The following is a 23382-nucleotide window of genomic DNA, read 5'->3' as shown; positions in this document are numbered from 1 at the left end:
CAGTTTTTCATAACTTAGTTTGTTTTGGTTGTGTTTCAAGAAAAACCAAACTTACCACCAAAGGATGTGGCGCAACGGATGGGGCTGCTCTTCCCTTAACCAGAGGTCTCGGGTTCGAGTCTTGGGTATGAATCCGAATATAGTCGAGCTTCAAGCAGGTACCGGACAACAGGTGGGAAACCAAAAAACAAAGAATAAAAGAAAAACCAAACTCTTCCCGACGTCAAGGGAAAAACTTACTAGCTTTGAAAAAATGAATAACTTTCTGTCACGGAGGTTTTCGAAGTTCATAGAAATTACAACTTTGCACAAAATTCTTTTCGCCAATTTTCCAATAAAACGCTACTGAGCACGGAAAATGCAGCTCTCTACTCTCTGGACTATATACATATAACCAATTCTTTTGCGTCACATTAAACAACGTACCAGTAAATGGCATGTTTATTGAAGAGACTAATATTATAGCATTAGCAGATGATGCTAGTGAGTACCCTTCTTACATAAACTATTCAAACTTTACCCAAAGAAAAACAGAAATAGTTGAGAACTGACAAAGACTAGAAAGCTTTGGTTGCATGGAGACCAGGATTAACAAAAGGCACCAGCTATGAGCTTTCTTTCACTCGCTATAGCAAGGTATTCAAATTATTCATTCCACTATTCTTGATAAGTTGCTTATTGGCAACAAACATCAGATAAGCAACAAGCAGATAACCTAAGGGGAATTATCAACACAACTAGAAGATCCTAAATTTTCCGTCACAAGCTAGAACAGAAGCATTAATGCTCTGTTTAAATGGTGTAACCTGCCACATTATTAATCACTCTATCTATCCTTGCCTACAAAATTATCATATGCAGGGAACAAATTGGAGCTTGTCTTCATCAGTCAGATATCTTGATCTCAACTCCCAATAGTTCCTTCACTTGCTCATATGTCACAAAAGCAATAGCTATTGAAGGGACAACCTGAACAAATAATGAACAGTTAGGAATGATGCTGAAATATATTATAAAAGGGAACTATCATAGTAGTAGATAAGTTAAAGCTATTATTAGTCCAAAAAGAATCAGGTATTAAGAAGATAGTTCCATGCTTTACAAGAAGCACAGCAATACTGCCAACAAGTAGTAGAGAAAGTATTAAAGCTTGTGATGTCAGAGTGTACTTTTAATTATGCACGGACCAACTATTTCACAACTCAAATGGAGGTTTTTACACCGCAGATATCTCCTCCAGGAATACCATTAAATATTATGTTGGCTGGTCCAATTGGTCCCAAGTAGAAACACACAGTATTTAAGAATGATTATGGGAGAAAAAGAGAAGCTGAAATTTGATTACTGCCAATATAATGAGAGTGTCAGATATTGGAGACCAACAACTAACTTTTATCAATTAAGGATATGTAATGTAGAGGTTTTGATAAGTAAAAGATGACATCATCTACTCGGTCGAGCATAGTAACGAATAAAATAATGTCTCACCAAGAGCAAAAGTTTCCTATATAAGCAAAATTGCAACAAAAAGGAAGCCAATTCTATGTGCCTAAAGAAGAGAAACTAATAAAATTCAACCAAGTCTCAATGAAGAAAAAAAAAGGTACAAGGTATGGAAACAAGACTAACCTTCACTGAATTGGGCACCAAACCCTTATACAAGGCCCTGAAGCCCTCATACTTAACAGTTTTCCTGAAAGTATCAATCATGCCAGAATATTCAAGGGGAGCCTTGCTCCTCCCATCACCGGTAAGGATGGATGAAGCATCTTTCCAACCCACCATCTGCATCCTTCTGCGTACAACGTCAAGAGGGTAAGCAACAGTTTGCCCCACAGTCCCTGCCACAGCCCCACATGCCAGCCTTGTAACAACACCAAGCTCAGTAGAATCATCAACGAGACCAAGTGGTTTTGTTTTGACCAACCAGTCTTTTAGAGATTCATAGACTGCAAAGTTAAGTCCCACATATGGAATCTGCAAACACCAATTAAATTATGAACTTTCACAAGAATCAGAAGAACACTCTATTTGTGTTGCATGTTCTTTCCTCTTCCTTTTTTGTCACACTATTCAGGGAGAAGGCATTTTTAAACTACTGCGAGAAGGCATTTTTAAACTTTTGCCAGGAGTAGTGGTGGCAAATGGGCGGGTTGGGTCGGATTTGGGCGAGTTGAAAGTGGGTTAAGTAAAAATGGGTTGGGTCTTAACCCGCCCATATTTTATGTGGGTCAAAAATGGGTTGGGTGTCAAATGGGCGGGTTGAATATGGGTTAACCCATATTATATAAGTGTAATATTTTTTTAGTGCAATTTATAATTTCCTTTTGCTTAGATTATTTAGTCACACTAGTCTATAGGTACGCACGTTGCGCGTGTACCTTTTCTAAGTGAGTAAAAAAATTTTAAAAGTATAAAAATATAATTCCAAAAATTATAATAAGTTATAAAATAAAAGTGTAAGTTGCTGAAAATGAGAAATATTGATTCTGTATAACTAAGTCAATAAGAAAAGAAAGTGGTGTATAGAAGCTAGTCATCTGTCAATATATTGAAAAGAAAAAAGAATCATCGTCAATATACAAATATTAAACTATACTAATTTATCATAATTAAGTGATAATTTAAAGTGAAAATAAGTGTTATTAAATAGTAATAATTTAGCGCCAATATTGAATAAGATAATATGTAATTTTAATTAACAGGGTACCCTAAGATTCCTTCATGGACATAATATGCAAGGTAATATTACAAACCATATCATATTTATACTTTATTACCAGGTGTATATGGGTAGCCACGTAAAATGAAATTGTTATATATATAGACGAAACAATTTACATACTATCTCTCTTATTTACCTATTGCATTTATATTGTATAAAGTATTTTTATAGTAAATGATTCTTACTTGGTAGATTAATTAGAGCTCCTATAAAACAAGTTGAGATGATACTAACTTTTTCCTAATTGACTTTTACACGGTAAAATTTCAATTATTTTAAACTACTAAATACTTTCTACCTAATTCAATAAGGTACAATTTAATAACCAAGTTTTAATTGATATAAATATCCTAGATAGTAGGAAAGTAACTTATATTACATTTTGTCTAATATAAAAATTCATTTTTGGGAGGTAAAAGAAAAGACGAAGGAAGAGGAGTTGGAATACCTTTATAGCATTTTTGGTTTTGAAAAATGATATCATGTATTTTGAGTGAGCAAAAGTTGGAAGATAACCCAATTGGCTAACCCATATTTTACCCACATTTTACCCATGAATACCCATATTTCTATGGGTTGAATATGGGCTGAAGCCCAAATTACCCAACTTAAATACCACTCATCCAACCCACTAAAATATGGGCGGATTGGGCGGGTTGAAAAAATATGGGCTCATTTTGCCAGCACTAGCCAGGAGTATTTTGGATTACAGTATAATTAACTGGTGGATAAAGTTCGTAACACCTCTAAAAGACAATAACATTTCATTTTCTTCTTCTCAACAAGCTTTGAAGCATCATGTTTTTGGATTGAAACTGTGCAACTAAATATATAAATAACATTAGAGTATGCTTATTTATTATTGCAAGTATTTTCAACCTCATAAACAACTTTACATTTGGAGATTCATTCCATGAAGATGGTTTGAACATGGTTAACAATTTAGTAGGAAACTTGCAATCACTTATAAATTCAGGAAAGCAAGACTTACGACTCCTATCACGGAAGGAAGCCATCCTTTATACAAAGCACGTGGACCTTCCTCACGAAGTATGGTGGATAGGGCATGGACCATTCCTCTGTACTGATAAGGAGACTTCTCTGTCTGCAGAGCAGGAAAGAGGATTTTCAAGAAAGGCGTATCAGCAGAGTGCTACATATGCACAGCACGGTATGCAGAACATCAGAACAGGCAATATTTCTTCCAAAGAACTCATAAATTACCTGCACAGTGATTCTGCCCCGCACCATGTCCATTGGGTAAGTTGCAGACATGGCAATTATGCCAGCACAAGCTCCAGCTCCAAGACGTAGTATGGGAGTGAGCTGAGCGTCCTCTGTGGAAAAAGGAAGATGTCAGTCCAATTGATGCAAAATTCTTGGGATAGCTTTCTGTTCCTTTTTCATTTATTCTAAATACTAGCATAGTATGACTTCTTATGTGCACAAAAGACACATCAAAACCATCAGACAATCTTCATTTACTTACACATTAGAAAGAACTTTATCAGATGATCTTTTGCCTACCATGTCAAATGAGCATGGTAGGTGCAGAATACTCTAGCAAGTAAATGCTCACAATATGGGGCTTGAAAATGTCTTTTGAGCTTTGGCAGTCAATCAGGCTGCTTGCCTAGTAGGACTTACACTGCACGGCTACTAGAAAATCCAGTAGTGAACACAGGCAGCACATGGAGGCAAAACTGAATTGCATTGAAGGAGAAAAGCTCTAATCTTTAAAACCTTATTTGGCAACTGAAGTTATGGATAGATCAGGATGAGGATGCATATACTCTAACCTAAATCCAGATTTGCCTTGAAATATGAATTTTGTCAGGTTTATTTTTTGCTGACTCGGCTGATGTTTTGACTTGATTTAACAACATCTTGAACTGTATGTGTTGTGGGGTAATATTGCTTACTCTGAATTAAAATGGTCGAATGAGATTAATATAAGGCCTGTTGCAAAGATAAACTATATTGATAAGCTGAAGCACTAGAAAATAGTAGAATCCTGGAAAAGAAATAAGCTCACGCAAATAAATTGGAGAGCAAGCATTTATGATCGGGCATAACCAATATTTACTTCCTCTTTTCTTATCTTAATAATTCTATCTTCTTTTAAATGGATGATTCTTGACAAGCATAACTGAAAGACAAACTGAAAGAAAAGTTTCTTCCAAAAGGGTCATCCACTACAAGGAAAAGAAAATATTGGCGAGTATATAGCCATTACCCAGCTTTGGCCCCTCAATCCAGGGTGCTGGAAGGGTTGAACTAGGTACAGACCCAACCTCCGGCTCATTTTGCACGAAGTGGCTGCCCGCAACTAGAACCCGAATTTGCGCACTAGAACAGATTGCACTTTTATCTCCCACCAGGCCATGGTCCTTTTCAGACAAAATAATAAGCAGGCATAGCAACAAGGAGAAGGAGAGTACAGAACTACAGATATATCCCATTGCTAAATAAAACATAGCATCTGTAACGACCAACGTATAAGAGTATTCTTTTCATGACTAACAACCAAACATACATTAGCAGGAAATGAACTTGGACTAGAAGTAGCGTGAAAGGAGAAAAACAGAACTTAACAAAAACATGTACGAGCCCAAACTTAAGTAACGTTTCATCCAGTAGGAAAAGACTGCTTAAAGTTTTATAGAGATAGTAGGAAAAGAACTGTGTTTAAAGTTTTTTACATATCCGAAGAAGACTGTGCTTAAAGTTTTACACAGGTAGTAGGAAAAGAACGATGCTAAAAGTTTTACAGATATCTGTTTTCTTTCTACAGTTGGTTTCATAAACGGAATCTCATAGCTCGTCTACAAAGAAATCATTGGAGGATGCCCCAATAGTAAAACCAAAAAAAATACACATGAGAACTAAACAACCCAAAAGAAAGATAGACATACCATTGCCAGTTTGTTGCTGGTAAAGATATAGTATACCCCTGTTACAATATCAATGAAGAAGTCAATAGAGGGAATAGATACCAGATATTTGATTTTAAGGGTAACATGAGAAACAAGTCTGAGTTACAAAAATTGCATAGTGATCGGTTATGACTATACTTGGAGGCTTGCTCATAGCTGAAGAACTTGACTGCTGAGTTTGGGACGATACGTGCACAATTGGTGCCATTGCCCTTGAACAGTCCTTTGAACCCCTCAGTTCTCCAGATATATTTTAAGCCTGAAATGGTCCCATTGTATTTTATGCTATGTGGATTTTGAACCTGCACATCAGAAAGCATCCTGTTAAAATTAGGAGACTAGATGAAAAAACCCCTTAAATGCAATGATAAATGTACCTGAGATACAAAAGATTAGACTCTTTCAAAGAAAATGCATGTTCGGAAAAAAGGTTTAACCATCCTAACCTTCAAAAGGAACAGAATTTGATCCAGTAATTACAAATTAAAGTATGGTCACAGTGCTCATTCAAATAAGTAAAGAATGTTCAAAGTTAGTTTATATTTTTCCTCTTTCGGCAAAACCATTGAATAGAGCAGAAACTGAAAGCATGAAACTAGACTTCACCTGGAGCAATATCTTTAGCCGTTCCAGTGGGGCAACAGCAGTTCGGGACCTGCAGGATAAGGAGAGTACTAGTAAGTGCAGAATCAAGTCAAAGTTCAGGGAAAATAGAATATGTTCAAGCACTCATATATCACATGGATGATGGAACTCAATGTAGCAATATCCAGCACAAATAAGATTTTGCTAGATACTATGCGGCAGGCCTTCTTGAAGGTAGGGGTAAGGTCTGCGTACATACTATCCTCCCCAGACCCCACTTGTGGGATTACACTATGTCTGCTGATGTTGTTACTATGCGGCGGACAACCTAGTCAGATATCTCAAACTTTGAGATTATGCTTCCGGTGAAGGAGTCACACTTTTATAAAGAGGTTCGGATTCACAAGCTTTGAAAGATTATGCATGTTGAAGGCTAATTAATACAGAAGTATAAGTAAAATGGACCTTTGTTCCATCTTTGTTCGTCTCAAAAACTGACTTATTTTCTTCAATGCAAAACTTCCTTCATGCAATTCAAACTAGCAGAAGTTATTACTACCTCTGCACAATGGAAATCTTACTTTGGACACCCCAAAATATTTCGTCTTACAAAAATAATATATTCGCTCATACAACTTTCATATTCATAGAATTCAAGCACATTTAGCAAAACCAATTTACACTTTGAAGTAATGTTTCATCCATAAAACTAAAATAACATTATAACCTGTAAAATGATGTCACATCAAATGGATGGAGAGGATATTACTTCATAAGTATCACATAAACTTGATGTGATGCCTTTAAACTAACTACTCCCCATTTTTAAATTTCAAATTAGTATCTTAACACATCTCTCCAACTCAAAACAATAATCTATCCAGAAATTCGCTCATACTCTCCATACAGGTCTATGAGATCCATAATTTTATTCGTTAAAGAGTTGGCAGTCACCATTCAGGGGCGGATTTTAGGATTTTAAACTCTATGGGTTCAATCTCTAAATCTTTTAGCATTGAACTTATTATATTTCTCAAGTTATGGGTTCATATCTACTATTTGTTGCAAGTTAATAAATTTTTACACATAAATTATGCTCGACTACGAAAATACTGTTCAAATGAACCCGGTACTATAAGGCTAGATAGGCCCCTGTTATCACTCCCAGGAAGTAGAAACCACACAGTTCAGTCATCCGAGTTAAGAAGCATATAACACTACAATCTCATCAAAGTCTCTGTTTGAGATAAGTGTGTCAAAACATCAATGACATGCCGGAACACTCAAGACTCTTTCACACATGTCAGTCAAAAAAATAAAACAAAATTTTCAATACTACACTCGTCAAATCATGTGATCAAGTGGCGAATAACAGTCATGAATACCTCATATACTGATGGAACACTGATTAGATTAGCAAATCTTAAAAACCAAAATTATAAATACGGATAAAAGCATAAACCTCGATCAAGTGCGAGCTTGAAATTGAGTCCATCAAATTCATGCATTCTAAGTTTCTAACTGACTTTATTTATGACGTGAACTAATGTTAAAATTACATTCCATAATTCACAATAATGAAATTACTCCAAATATAAGACAAAATGCTTAGGAAGTTTCTAGAGTATGTTCAACGTTCAGTGATGTATAAACTTACAGGCCACCGGCGACACCTCCGGCGACGAGTGATTTGCAGATACTGATAACGGCATGGCTTGTAGGCCTAATGTCTTGTCTAGCTAGCTTCGCCTCTTCAGCGAGATTCACAAATTTCTCCACCGCTGATTCGCTCGCCTTCACATCCTCAGAAGCCATATAAGATCGAGATCCGCCTAGTTTTTAGCTTTCAACCTTAACCTGAATCAATGATATACTCAAAATTCAAAGTTATTGAAAACCGCAAATTTAACGGTGACAGTGTACTGAGTCCAGGTTCTTTTTGGCGGCGGCTACGGCAATAAGCAGAGATCGATGGAAATGAGGCACGAAAAGTGAACCTGCAAAATCTGACTTTTATTCGACTGCTTTAATTAGTTAATTAGTTAATGTAATTCGTTCATTTCTTTCTTTTTTTTCTTTCTCAAATACTAATTTTTCAAATAAAGAATGCACTTCCCTTATGCCTCCTTCATAATTTTATTTCAACTTCGTGAACTGCTAGAGTAAATATTTATATGAAAAAGTTTAGAAAGGTTCAACAGGACAACAGTAGGGATGAGACAATGATACAATTAGAATAGATTGGTAATAACATCTTAATATTAAAATATTATTATAAAACGATAACGTGCAATATAATCTGAAATAGGTAAATTAGAAAAAGAAACAAGATCAATGAAATTCTAATTCGTGGAATGCAAACTTGAAGCTAGATAGTGAATGAAATCACTAGGATTCAAGATCATTAATAGTAGAGTAATTTGAATTGCGGTGTCATAATACTGCTACGTTTCCAAGATTAATCAATCAATTAAGTAGTAATTAATTAACGCCGAATGGGAGTATTGGAAGGTTTAGAGGTGTGTTAGGTAGGGGGGCTTCGCCGTATGTTGTTGAACGAACACCTGGTGGAGGTAGAGCCAGATTTGCGGTTGGACCACCCTTGAGTGAGTGGGTAGTGGGTCCTTTTCCAATGGGCTTAACCCCTGAAAGTCCTAAAGGGCCAATCCCTACATACCACAAATAGAAAAAAGGAAAATTTACAAAAATGTCCCAAATAAATCTCAACTTACCAACCTCTAGCCATTAGTCATAGACTTACCAAAACTAGCCAACAAAAATTGAAACACCAAATAATAGGATTCTTTCTATCAAAGAATCACATGCAAAAATCACCTTCCATATTTTTAAGTCGTGATTAGCAACATTAGATACAAGATGGAAAGGAAATTTCATGGACGGGGTAGCAAATAAGGTGATGAAATACAAAAATCTATACAATATTCCAAAAATCTAAGCAAAAAAGGAACTTTTTCAATGGGTATAGTTGAATTCATTGAAAATATATAGATAAGTCAATATACAAAATTTGAGGAAGATTGGAGGTGATTTGGACTGGTTTTTATCAAAAATTGGTAATTAAATCGAGTATTAGTCAAAAAAGTCTTCTGCGACACATGTATCAAACATGTATCACGCATGTATCTCACACACAGGTATACATGGATATACATGTGATACACAATTGATACAATATGATAACATATGTGATACACAAATGATACACAGTGTGATACACATATAATATTTTTTCATGTTAGCTTTTACTTCGAATTTTCAATTCAAACCACCTCAAAACTTCACCAAATCATCCCAAAACTGAGATTCAAGCTCCTTAAGTTGTGCCCAATCTATTCTAATAACACCCACTCAAAACAAAGCAAAAATTTGATATTTTTTTGCTTCAAATAGCTAATTGGCTAATTTGGCTAATATTAGTAATATTTTATCAATTGACCAATTTTTATAATGAGCTACTTATAAATGGACATAGCTGGTAATTCCCCTAGAAAAAATTGTGTAGTAGAGTATAATATGGTAGTGGTTAGGAAAGAAGGGAAAAGAGTGGCAATCCATGCCTTTGACGGGTTTTGTCCTTTTTTTTTCATGGCCTTTTGAAGATGTAAATGAATACCTTAAAAAATAATATCAGATGGAAGTAAAAGTAATGGCCCAATAATAAGAGAAGTGAAAGGTCATTGGTGAGATTTAGACGCTATAGCATAAGATTGCAACGAGGAAGTTCTTATTCTTACCACAAAGCCAAAAAGAATGAATTACATAGTATCCTGAAGCACGTAATAGTGGTGTCATTACCATTTTACCTTGGGGAAAAAATGGAAGTAGATCAAACATGATTGACTTGATTATATATTCTATTAAAAAACTGGAATTTCATTATATTCCATGAATGTTNTAAGTAGAAATCAATCTCTATCCCTCAGGATAAATAACCCAATATTCAACCAAGTATACCATTCAATATTTTATACTATGCGTGCCAACAGATAATATTAGACTAATTCTAAAAAATACGTACATAAGATACCTAGTTTGACGGTCACATGCCATGATTGGAGCTATCCCTGTACAGAACTATGGTAACGAAGAAATGCTAACTAATTTGTATTAGGAGAAATGTATATTTTTAGCCGTTCCTAAAATAATAGCCGATAAAATATATATTTTGTGTATAGATGTGTATTATATACATAAAATATATATATAGTTTACACACTTTTTATCTAGTGAATGCAATTAGTTTCGGCTGTACCACCAATTTTGTATTTATTGGGTCCCAAGCTTCCGTTTTTGCATGTCAGCCATATAATCTTGGATGTGGAATGGCCCAAAGAAAAATATTAATGATGAAGGCACTAGCTTTTGTTCTTCTTAAACCATATTTTTGAAGTTAAAGATCTTAGCTAATACTATTAGATAGTAATAAAGTTGCAAAATGCAAGAGGATCAAGCTATGGATTGCAGGAGTCATATGAGCTTTAGGCCTTGATAATTCAATGGGAACCCAGCTGCCGAAGCCCAAATGAATGATGTGTCAAAAAGGCAAAAGAAGAAATTAAACTGTAAACATAAGAACTGAGAATTCAAGCAAATTTGTTTGACATCCAAGTAAAGATAACATAGCACAAACTTATTTAAGGAAAACTACTTTCATTTTCCCTTGTGGTTTTTTAGCATCCAAACGATAAGAGTCATTCATTTTACCTTTCTCTTTCCGCTGTTGCCTTCTTTTTTTGATGTCCACAAATGGACTAATTGGTCTCAGGCACAATGTTTGAACCCTCATAAGAAGTAAAGGTAAAAGAATATTGAAGGCCTTATATTGTTATCCACCAATTTTGGGCTCCATTTGGCTTTTACTGGGGGAAAAAACTTAAATTTTTCAGTGTGTGTATATATATATTGTTTAACCAAAAATTGGGATTTCGGCCAAAGCTTATTTTAGAAGAACTCGGGTTACTGATAATCAAACAGAAATAGGAATAATTGATATAAAGAATAGTTGAATAGAAAGCAAAGTAAATCAGTGTATTCCAATAGTATTTCATGTCTTTACAAATGATCAGGCTTCCCCTTTTGTAGCTATTTCTAGGTGATATGTTTTGCTTCTGTCATAATAAGGCCATTGTAGACAATTAATGGCATTTAATGCTACGTTATAAATGGTAATCATTGTAATTCAATACAGATTCTCTAACGTTTTCAGTAATTAATGCCTATTAAATACTGTATCCGTACCCTCTTTTGCTATCAGGTTCATTCTCTTATCTTTGACTTTTGAACATAAAGAGGTGCGAGCACCGAGTCTCTTGAATCTCTGCTCGTGTCTGTTGTAACTCATGCCTCTTTGATTATTCTTTGCTGATCGCCATTCTTTGACCAGTGTACGTGTCATGACATGTCATCTTTCAATCAATTCAACATTTATGAACTCAATTTTTCCCAATACAGATAGTCCCCCCACCTGCCATTTATTCATCAATAGAATATTTGGGAAGTGGATTTTATTAAAGCGGGAATATTTGCCGCCATTAATTCTCCTCTGGAACTGATGCTTCATTTGTCACTTCTATTTAATGTCCGTTACACGTGGCATCTTCTAATTGGTTCTGCGACTTTTCAGCGTCTTTTAAGGCTTTTTTACGGCTTCACCAATTACAAAACGACAGTTCTCATCATGACGTTTCCATCATTGCACCTTTTCCTTTGACGGTTGTTTCTAAGTATAAATATAGTTTTCACCTTTGTCTTTCTCACAAAAAGTTCTCAGAATATTCAATTCTTGTTTCCTTCTTCCTCGTACTATTATGTCTTCGTCAAACCCTTACCCTAGGAGAGTCCCAATTGTCGATAACCTTCCTCTTGCTCCTATTAGGAACAAGAGAGGAGGTAGACTTCGTAATCTAGGTTCTTCGTCTGCGTGAGGTTCTTCTCTACCTTCGACCAGTTCCACCCCCCCTTCTAGAACCAGAGGCTCCCTTTCTCAAAGGTCTTCATCGAGAAGTAAAGAACCTGCCGAGTCTCTTCGTGAACCTACTGTAGATGAGATTGTTCCTGTGAACTATCTTTTTACAATGATAGAGAATCCATTAGAAATCAAGTTTCTTCTATGTCTTCATTAGAACGTGTTGACATTTATCCGACTCAGATTACTGAAGATTTAATTTCTGTAGTTCGTAGGGACTGTTACTGGAGCCATGACTTCCCCATTATAATCCCCAATGCGAACCAAAGAATCACCTTTTATTTAACTGGGTTTTCTTTTGTTTATACATACCCTTTCACGTTGGGTTGCAAACCTGCTATTGACCTTGTTATCCTCGAATTCTGTCGTTTTTTCGACGTCTGTTTAGGACAAATTGGCCCTATTGTGTGGAGGGTTGTTTCTTGTTTGAGGTATTTGGCCAATATGGCTGGTGTGCCTTTTACTTTCTCCCATTTAATTCACCTTTACTCTCCCAAACTCTTTCGCCAAAGAATCTTTACTTTAGTAGCAAGAAGTAAAAGAGTTCTGGTTAGTCCAGAAGACGATAAAGACCGTGGCTGGTATGCCAGGTTTGTTGCTGCCCCCACTGTTGGTTTAGTGGGTGATGAAAATATTCCCTTTTCTGAGAAGTGGAATTTTGCACGTGAGTTTTTCTTTTTTAATAACCTTCTCGTACCTTTTTCTCAATTCTGATGATTGTCATTTTAATTTCCTTCTTTTCCTTTTTTTTCTTTTAGCAACCATGGGAATTGTCGATGAGATTCCCAATTTCCGTGGTTGGGTAGAAAAGTTGTTATATGCCGCCCCGATGGAGGGCAGATCTTGGAAAACTCTCTCTCATCGATTTGGTTGGAAAGTGAAAACTCACGATAAGAGTTTTTTTTTTATAACTTTACTTATTGCTTCCTCCAGAAATTATTTTAACCCTTCTTTTTGTCAGGATTTCCCATTCGAGGTATAAGTGCTGAGGCCGTCGTAGCTTCCAGAATTTCTTTGGAAAGGGCCCAAGAGATAATTTTAGGTTCTTCATCGAAAAGGAAAGCTACTGTTGATCAAGACTCTGAGGAGGAGGAAGAACAAGACGGGGGTTCTTTGATAAAAAGACCACGGGCTAGAAGAAGAATTATTTCAGATGATGAAGCATCTCCCCCTCGTTTTATTCCTCTCACCGAGCCTGTTGAAGCCTCGTTGGTGATTTTCGACGATGATACTCCCGCTGCTGCCCATGATTCTATTGAACAGCTTTTTATCCGCGGGTTTGGTAGTGAAAGTTTAGGACCAATTTCTGATGAAACACCCCTTGCTTCTTTCTATATCTGCTCCTGCGATACCTTCTTTTCCAGTCGTGACTGTTGCTGTTGTTGCTCCTCCCCAAGCTGTTTTGACTCCTTCCACAGTTCCTCCTACAATTGTTCAACAAACTAAGGTTGGTTCCTCAAGTGGAAGTGGAGCCATGAAACAAGTTATCATCGAGGTCCCTGCCGATGGTAATCTTTTGAGAAAATCAGGTGGGGCTGACGTGTGGTTGAAACCCCTAATTGGTCCAATCGAGAGAGCCAAGCTTGAGAGCCACAACTCTTTAACTTGGATGAACGACATAATACAATCATCATTAAAGGTATTCCTTTTTAAAGATTTGCTATTCCTTTTTATTAAGGTTCTTACCTTTTCCTCTTTTTTTTTAGATCAACCTCGTTGGTATAGAAATGATGAAGAGGGTTTCTCACACGGAGCAATTAATGCATGAGTATCAAGTTGAAGAAGATAACTGGAGAGAACAATATGAAAGCCTTCAAATAGACATGGAAACGTTAGAAGAGAACAAGTGCACCTTAGAGCAGCAGTTGAGAGCTTTAACTTCAGAATTGGCGGTTGAAAGAGCTTCCTCAAATCAAGCTGGTAAAGACAAGATTCTTCTCAAAACTTCTTTTTCCGAGCAACTCTCCAAGGCTAGTGAGGAAATCAGAGAGTTGAAGGTTCTCTTAAGTGAGAAAGAAGCTTATGCCGGTGAACTTGTGCAAACTCAGACTCAGACTCAAGAAGACCTCCGGGAATCTTCTGAGAAGGTTCGTTCCTTAGAAAGTTCACATGCTTCTCTTCAAATTTCTTATGATTCTGCCTTGGTTGAGAATGAGAAGCTTAAAAGTGAAATTGTTGAATGTAAAAAAGATTACGAGATTCTTGAGGACAAAACCGCAATTGAAGTGAGTTGGGAATTTTTAAATACTCGCCATGATACCCTTGTGGAAGTTAGCCAAGAGAATTTTAATTTGGAAGCTGAGTTAGCTAAAATAAGAGAAACCATTGAAAAGACTTAGCAGAGCCAAGACTTCCCCTCTCCCGTGGCTGAAACTTCTGAAAACATTGAAGATGATATGGGTACGGTGAGTGTTCCAATTCCTTCAAGTCAAGTTGAGCCTGCAGCTGCTGATGACCCTGCTTTAGTTCCTTCTTCAACTCCTCAGTGACAAGTTTATGATATGTGACTCTTTTCTTTTTGTTTCTTTGGTGGAATGTGGTTATAACCCTTGGTCCTATTTGAGGGTTTGTTGAAAACATTAAGTCCCCAGACCTTTTTCGGGGCATTTTTTATGAATAACTCTTAGTTTATGACTAAGTTCATACTTAGTCTAAACTTTTTAATGTTAAGAAATTTTCGTAGTTATTTTTTGAACTTTTGTTTTTGCTCATTCTTGCCTTTATATTTAAGGACTTATTCAATAATTTGCATTTTTATTTTGTAAAATGCTTTTTTAATTCCATGAATGTTTAAATCAATCATGAACTTTATAAAAGATGGCCCTTTTATATTTGACACTTAACGAAGAAGACATCTCAACTTCATAATGGTGTTAATGTACGACAAAAGAAATAGGAATACACATGTTTCTTGAAATAACTTTGACAAGTTTTTATTTGAACTTTGTCAAGTTTCAAATAACACCTTACATGTATTTAAATAACTTCTATAACTTTTTCGTAACTATTTTCCTTACAACAGATTTCAAAAAAGAAAATAAAACACAAGGTTTTTATTTATAACCCGTTTCAGATTGCCTTTAACCTAACTATGATAAGGTTTTTCTTTGGCTTTAGCTCGTAACTTTGCTCTGCACTTGACTCATTCAATGAGTAAACTTTTCAGGCTTGAACTTTGATTATTTCTCAATCTTCTTTGCCTTCTTTATACATATGTCTATGTATATTATATGGTCCCCCAAGTGTTTGAGCTTTGAAGTATGAAGTCTCGAGCACTTGATTACTCCTCTTATTTGGTCCTTTTCCTGTAAAGGAATAAAACATACGGGATTCGGAGGTACGATTATAGATGAAGACTGCTTAACCCGTCTCAATTTCTATCAGAATAGGTGTAACCCTAGACCGGGAATTTTAATCTATTCCACGTGCCTTGCAGGTCGTGATTCATCATTTAGTACGGGTTAGCTTTTTGCCTAGCATCTAAAATCGTTAGTAAAATTTTAACAATTCAAAAACAAAATTTTAAAATGAGGATACCTGACCGTGGGTACTCCTTAGAAATAGTATCTCTTCAGGTGAACGGCATTCCAATGTGAAGGTAATATCTTGCCATCCATTGTTTCCAGCTCGTATGCTCCTTTCCCCACAATACCATGAATCTTGTAAGGTCCTTCCTAGGTTTGACTTAATTTTCCCGCATTAGCCGCCTTCGTGGATTGAAAAACTTTCTTGAGTACGAAGTCCCCAATCTTGAAGTATCTTAGACGTGCTTTTCGATTGTAGTATCATTCCATGACTTGTTTTTGTGTTGCCATCCTTATTAATGCAGCTTCCTTTTTTCCTTCAAGTAGATCAAGATTTAGTCGCATTTCCTCTTCATTGGATTCCTCAGTCGCTTGTGTATATCTCGTGCTAGGTTCTCCTATCTCCACTGGGATCAATGCTTCAGCTCCATACACTAGTGAAAACGGTGTTTCACCCGTGCTTGTTTTTGCTGTGGTGCGATATGCCCATAAAACACTAGGTAACAATTCTGGCTAATTGCCTTTGGATTCTTCCAATCGTTTCTTCAAATTGTTGATAATAACTTTATTTGTTGATTCAGCTTGTCCATTACCCACCGGATGGTAAGGTGTGGAGGTAATCTTTTTGGTCTACCAACTTTGAAAAAATTCTGTGATTTGTGCGCCTATAAATTGCGGGCCATTATCACACACTATTTCCTTTGGTACACCGAATCGACATATGATATTTCGCCAAATGAAATCTCTGACTTTTTTTTCTCGTACCTGTTTAAATGCTCCTGCTTCTACCCATTTAGTAAAGTAGTCAGTGAGTACAAGCAAAAATTTTACCTTACCTTTTGCTTGTGGTAATGGACCCACGATATCCATCCCCCATTTCATAAAAGGCCATGGCGCAATGACTGGATGTAGCAACTTCGCAGGTCTATGCATGTTGTTACCATATCTTTGGAACTTATCACATTTACCCACGAAATTTTCCGCTTCTTCTTCCATTTTAGGCCAATAATAGCCTGCTCTAATCATGGTTCTTACCAGTGATCTTCCTCCTGCGTGATTTCCACAATGCCCCTCATGTATCTCTCTCATTACATATTTCGTTTGAGAAGGCCTGAGGCATCTTGCTAAAGGACCTCCAAACATTTTTCGATAAAGATTGCCTTGCTTTAAACAATACCGAGCAGCCTTTTTACGAAGCGCGTGAGCCTTTTTCTTGTCTTCAGGTACGGTTCCATACTGCAAAAAAGTGACAATTTCGTTTCTCCAATCCCAGGTCAAGTTATGGAAATTTACCTCATTTTTTTCATGATCGAGTACTGAATGAAACAAATGAGTTACAGAAGCATTTTCGTTATTCATCACGCCTGCCGCAGATGCGAGATTAGCTAAGGCGTCTGCCTCGCCATTTTCCTCTCTTGGTATCTGCACGACTTTCCAAATCTGAAATTGTCTAACCAGATCACGTGTCTTCTCTAAGTATTGCTGCATTCGTGCTTCTTGGCTGTATAAGTCCCCAGCATTTGATTAACCACGAGCTGTGAATCGCTTTTGATTACAATCGGATCAATGCCAAGTTCACGTGCCAGTTCTAAACCTGCAATCACCGGTTCATACTCTGCCTCATTGTTAGTTATAGGATGACATTTTATGGCTTGTTGAATGATTTCACCCGTAGGTGGTACCAAAATAATTCCTAAACCTGCCCCCTTCACATTAGATGAGCCATCAGTAAATAAGGTCCAAATTCCGGATTAGACCCATTAAACACTTTTAGTTCCTTTTTAGCTTCTGATTGTATCTCATGGCTAAAATCAGCTAAAAAATCTGCTAACACCTGAGATTTTGTGGCGGTTCTAGGTTGATATGTGATGTCGTATTCACTCATTCTATGGCCCACTTGGCTAATCTACCCGATAATTCATGTTTGTGTAATATATTACGCAATGGATAAGCAGTTACCACGGAAATAGGGTGGCATTGAAAATAAAGCCTTAGTTTTCTAGATGCCATGATTAATGCAAGTGCAAGCTTTTCTAATTGAGGATATCGCGTCTCCGTATCTAATAACGACTTGCTAACATAATAAATTGGAGATTGTTTACCTTGGTCTTCACGAACCAAAACAGCACTCACCGCTACTTCTGAAACGGCTAAATAAATAAGTAGCCTTTCCCCGACCTTCGGTTTTACGAGCAATGGTGGATTTGACAGGTATGCCTTCAGGTTTTTGAGCGCTTGTTGACACTCTTCAGACCATTCGAACTGGTCTTGCTTTTTAAGAGCTGAAAAGAATTTAAAACATTTCTCCGATGACCTGGAAATAAATCTCCCCAAGGCTGCAATTCTTCCCGTTAGTCTCTGCACCTCTTTCTTATTTGTAAGCATTTCAGGGATTTCTTCAATGACTTTAATCTGCACGGGATTTACTTCAATACCACGGTTAGAAATAAGAAAACCCAAAAACTTACCTGATGAAACGCCGAATGCACATTTCTCGGGATTTAGCTTCATACTAAATTTTCGTAAGATCTGAAATGTATCAGACAAATGTGATAAATGATCTCCTATTAGTTGAGATTTGACAAGCATATCATCTATGTAGACTTCCATAGTTTTTCCTAAATGTTCTTGGAACATTTTGGTCATCAATCTTTGATATGTGGCACCAGCGTTTTTGAGACCAAAGGGCATTACATTATAAAAATAAGTCCCCCTATCTGTTATAAATGAAGTTTTTTCTTCATCTAGGGGATCCATTTTGATCTGATTGTAACCTGAATACGCATAAAAAAAGCTTAACAATTCATGTCCTGTAGTAGCATCGATCAATTGATCTATATGTGGTAATGGAAAAGAATCTTTAGGACATGCTTTGTTAAGGTCGGTGTATGTCACGACCCATTTTCACAATAGGTCGTGAGGGCGCCTGACACCCTTGTCAGGAAAGCCATTGCGGAAATATTACTAAAGTTTTTAATTAGAATAAGTGAAATAAACACTCAACTTGAAATTTAAAACCAGGAGAGATAAATACCATAATAAAATAGTTACACAACCCCAAAATAATCTTCTACCAAAGTGTGTGCCAGAACCTGGTGTCACAAGCTATGGGCAACTAGTAGAATATACAACCCAAAAGAATACCACACTACCCTACTGTCTGGATCAGAATAGACAGAATATAATAATACAAAAGAGAGACTTCTTCGGCTGCGGATCGACATGGAAGGAAAGCAGCTCACCGTAGAAGTCCCAAGTCTGCTCGCGAATGCGCACCAGAGAAATAACCGGATCCATCTGCCTCAGACCCTGTACATTTAAGTACAGAAGCGTAGCATGAGTACATAAACAATATGCACCCAGTGAGTATCCCGCCTAATCTCGAAGAAGTAGAGACGAGAGGTCGACTTGATACTCACTAAGGTCAGATAATATTATAAGTGTAAGTTTAACAATGAGAACTCTTTAATAGGCAACAGTTTACAACAAGGCATATAAGTCATATTCTCGCTAAGATTTAGATTTAATCAATTGCTTCAGTTACAATTATTAATTCCTTTCGAGTCATGGAAAACAACAGTTCTAATATCTAACACTCTCAGGCAAAGCTATATAAGCATGCGCAAATATGCCGAGGCGACGGCCCGATCCAACAGAAATAAACTGTGCACTTGCCGAGGGTCGATGGCGCGCCTATAGATGCATCTATTCATACCGAGGCGATCGGCCCGATCCACAAATAAGAAGATAATATCAAGTATGCACACAAAGCACATCAATAGTCATTAATGCCAAGCAAGACTTCAACAATTATGCAAGCGCGTTCTTATTCCCTTTTTAAGCCTCTAGCATATCCTAGGTGTTCAGAATACCAAGATAATATAAAGATTTACATAAACAAGCATGGTGTGGGTCCTAAATTACCCGAACAGTTAACATAGTTGTAGCTACGCACGGGCTCTCGTCACCTAGCGCGTGCGTAGCCCCCGCATTTAGCAACAATTACTCAATTATTAATCCTATGGGGACAGTTCTCTCTTACAAGGTTAGAAAGAAGACTCACCTCGCTCCAAAACGCGCTCCCAATATCAAGAACAAGCCCAAGCTCCTAATTCGAAGCCGAACGATCGCAAACTAGTTAAAATAGGTAAGAACTAGTCAATAAAGGCTTGAAAGACCGAATTCTAACTATTTAAGTAATTTCCCAACCTTTCCCACAAGTTTCCTAAATTCCGACCCCGGGCCCACGTGCCCGGATTCCGATATTTTTCGAAGAAAATTGTTCTCTACAACCTAATGATCATTAATATATAAATTCTAGTCCATTTCATAACAAATTTCATGCTTAAATCTTAATTTTATTAAAATCCTAGGTCTAGCTCTAACCCTTTGATTTTATCTAATTTTTAGTATTTAATCTACCTAATATACATGTATTTAAACTAAGGACGAATGGGGATTACTTGCCTTACAATGCTATGCTGAAACCTTCTCTTTGGAAGCACCAAAATCGCCCTAGTGTGGAGTGTAAAATGAAAGAATGGTGTTTGAGTTCGAATTAAATGAAGGCCACTGCCCAGCGATTTCAGCTTCTGCGGTTGATGGATCGCATCTGCGATCCCGCATCTGCGAAGATGGGTCCGCATCTGCGGAACTGGGCAAGAGGGGACTGGACCGCTTCTGCGGTCTGAGGCCCGCATATGCGGAACCGCTTCTGTGGCTTGGCTCTAAAGTGACTGGACCGCATCTGCGGTCTGGGGATCGCATAAGCGGAACCGCTTCTGCGGTCCCTTGGCCGCTTCTGCGATTTTTCCGCTTGGCCTGTCCTTTTCGCTTCTGCGGTGGCCTGACCGCATCTGCGGTCCCGCTTCTGCGGCGCAAGAACCGCAGATGCGGTTATGACAGAAGCAGCAAACCTTCAGCTACTCTTCAATTTTTCTACTTCGCTCGAACCTCGCTCGGGGCTCCTGAGCCCCACCTGAACATACCGACAAGTCTGAGATCACGAGGCGGACCTACTCGAACCCTCGGAACTCCCAAAACAATGCTAAATCTTGGAATCATCCCCTAAAACCAAATGAATCAAACTATTAAATCTTCAAGTTCTTAATTCTCCTCTAACGGGTCAAAACACCCTTAAACTACTCGGATTGACACCAAATTTTACGGGCAAGTCTTAAACGACATTACGGACCTGTACCAAGCTTCGGAACCAAAATCCGAGCCCGATACCTAGGGAATCAATGATTACTTAGTTTCTTTAATTCCTTAAAGCTTCAATTAAACAATTTTAGATAAAAATTCATTACTCGGACTAGGGACCTCGGAATTCGATTCCGGACACACGCCCAGGTCCCATATTTTCCCACGAACCCTCAGAAATTGCCAAATCACGAATCCGGGCCCGTTTTCCCAAAATATTTACCGAAGTCAAACTTGGTCTTTTTAAGAAATCCTAAAGAAGCAAATGGGCATATTTTTACTCAAAACCCTTCCAATTCCCGAACCAATCGCCCCCGCAAGTCGTAAATTAGTTAAAGCAAGTACGGGAGGCTTTATTTAGGGGAACGGGGTTCAAAAAGGCAAGACGACCGGTCGGGTCGTTACATTCTCCACCTCTTAAACAAACGTTCGTCCTCGAACGGACATAGAAAAGTACCTGGACTGCTGAATAAGTGGGGATATCTGCTCCGCATGTCCTCCTCGGACTCCCAGGTCGCCTCCTCGACCGGTTGGCCTCTCCACTGGACTCTCACCACAGAAATCTTCTTGGACCTCAGCTGGCGATCCTGCCTATCAATAATAGCAACCGGCTCCTCCTCATAGCCCAAGCTCTCATCTAGCTGAATGGTGTTGAAGTCCAACATGTGGGATAGGTCGGCATGATACTTCCGAAGCATCGAAACATGAAAGACTGGGTGAACTCCTGATAAACTAGGGGGTAAGGCAAGCTCATAAGCAACCTCCCCAACTCTCCTCAACACCTCAAAGGGGCCAATAAACCTTGGGATCAACTTGCCCTTCTTCCCGAACCTCATAATGCCCTTCATGGGCGAGACTTTCAAGAGAACCTTCTCGCCCACCATAAATGATACCTCCCGTGCCTTCTGATCCGCGTAGCTCTTTTGTCTGGACTGAGCTGTGCGAACCCTCTCCTGAATCAACTTTACCTTATCCAAGGCATCCTGTACTAGATCTGTGCCAAGTATCTTATCCTCACCAGGCTTAAACCACCCGATAGGAGAACGACAACGTGTCCCATATAAAGCCTCGTACGGGGCCATCTCTATGCTGGACTGGTAGCTGTTATTGTACGCAAACTCCGCTAAGGGCAAGAACTGATCCCACTGCCCTCCAAAATCAATCGCACATGCTCTAAGCATATCCTCCAAGATCTGCACTGTCCGCTCCGACTGTCCGTCGGTCTGAGGATGGAATGCTGTGCTAAGCTCTACCCGAGTCCCTAACTCACTCTGCACGGCTCTCCAGAAATGGGAAGTGAACTGAGGACCTCTGTCTGATATGATGGACACCGGCACACCATGAAATCGAACCATCTCCCGAATATAAATCTGAGCATACCTCTCTGCTGTATAATTAGTCGCCACTGGAATGAAATGGGCCGACTTGGTCAATCTATCCACGATGACCCACACTGAATCAACCTTCCGTAAAGTGCGCGGTAACCCAACTACGAAGTCCATAGTGACGCGTTCCCACTTCCACTCTGGTATGGGCATCTGCTGAAGTAGGCCACCTGGCCTCTGATGTTCATACTTGACATGCTGGCAATTCAAACACTTAGTCACATACTTCACTATGTCTTTCTTCATCCCCCGCCACCAGAAATGCTGCCTCAAATCACGATACATCTTCGTGACTCCCGGGTGAATAGAATACCGCGAACTGTGTGCCTCCTCCAAGATCCTCTCCCTCAAACCATCAACATCAGGAACACATAGACGACCCTGGAGTCGCAGAACGCCATCCTCGCCAATAGAAACCTCCTTGGCACCTCCCTGAAGTACCGTCTCCCTGAGAACCGCCAAATGTGGATCATCAAGCTGTTGGGCCTTAATCTCCCCCAATAACGAGGACTGAGCAACCACACATGCTAGAACTCGGCTGGACTCTGAAATGTCCAACCTCACAAGCCTATTAGCTAAGGACTGGATGTCCAAAGCTAGGGGCCTCTCCTCTTCTGGAATGAATGCCAAACTACCCATGCTCTCCGCCTTTCTGCTCAAGGCATCCGCGACCACATTCGCCTTGCCCGGATGATAACGAATAGTAATGTCATAATCCTTCAGCAACTCAAGCCACCTGTGTTGTCTCAAATTGAGGTCCCTCTGCTTGAACAAATGCTGTAAGCTGCGGTGATCGGTGTAAACCTCACAAGGCACCCCGTACAAATAGTGCCTCCATATCTTAAGAGCATGAACAATCGCTGCCAACTCTAGGTCGTGCACAGGGTAATTTTTCTCATGAATCTTCAGCTGACGCGAGGCATATACGATAAATCTCCCCTCCTGCATCAACACACATCCCAGACCAACGCGTGAAGCATCGCAATACACCGTATACATCCCCGCACCGGATGGCAATACAAGAACTGGTGCCGTAGTC

The 23382-nt window shown here is 38.4% G+C and overlaps 1 protein-coding gene across 1 annotated transcript; it reads right to left on the bottom strand.

The window, feature by feature from the left end:
* Positions 1–537: 537 nt before the first annotated feature.
* Positions 538–8683, bottom strand: LOC109241993 (mitochondrial adenine nucleotide transporter ADNT1-like). The gene is made up of 8 exons (XM_019408821.1): positions 7904–8683; positions 6268–6316; positions 5800–5963; positions 5641–5678; positions 3950–4062; positions 3717–3830; positions 1630–1977; positions 538–969 (listed from the first exon to the last, which is right to left on the bottom strand). The coding sequence occupies exons 1-8, from the start codon at positions 8059–8061 to the stop codon at positions 886–888; spliced, it is 1068 nt and encodes a 355-aa protein (XP_019264366.1). The 5' UTR covers positions 8062–8683; the 3' UTR covers positions 538–885.
* Between the last annotated feature and the right edge of the window lie 14699 nt (positions 8684–23382).

This window comes from Nicotiana attenuata, unplaced genomic scaffold, assembly GCF_001879085.1.
Source record: "Nicotiana attenuata strain UT unplaced genomic scaffold, NIATTr2, whole genome shotgun sequence".
Lineage (NCBI taxonomy): Eukaryota > Viridiplantae > Streptophyta > Magnoliopsida > Solanales > Solanaceae > Nicotiana > Nicotiana attenuata.
This window is presented reverse-complemented; position numbering and strand designations above follow the sequence as displayed.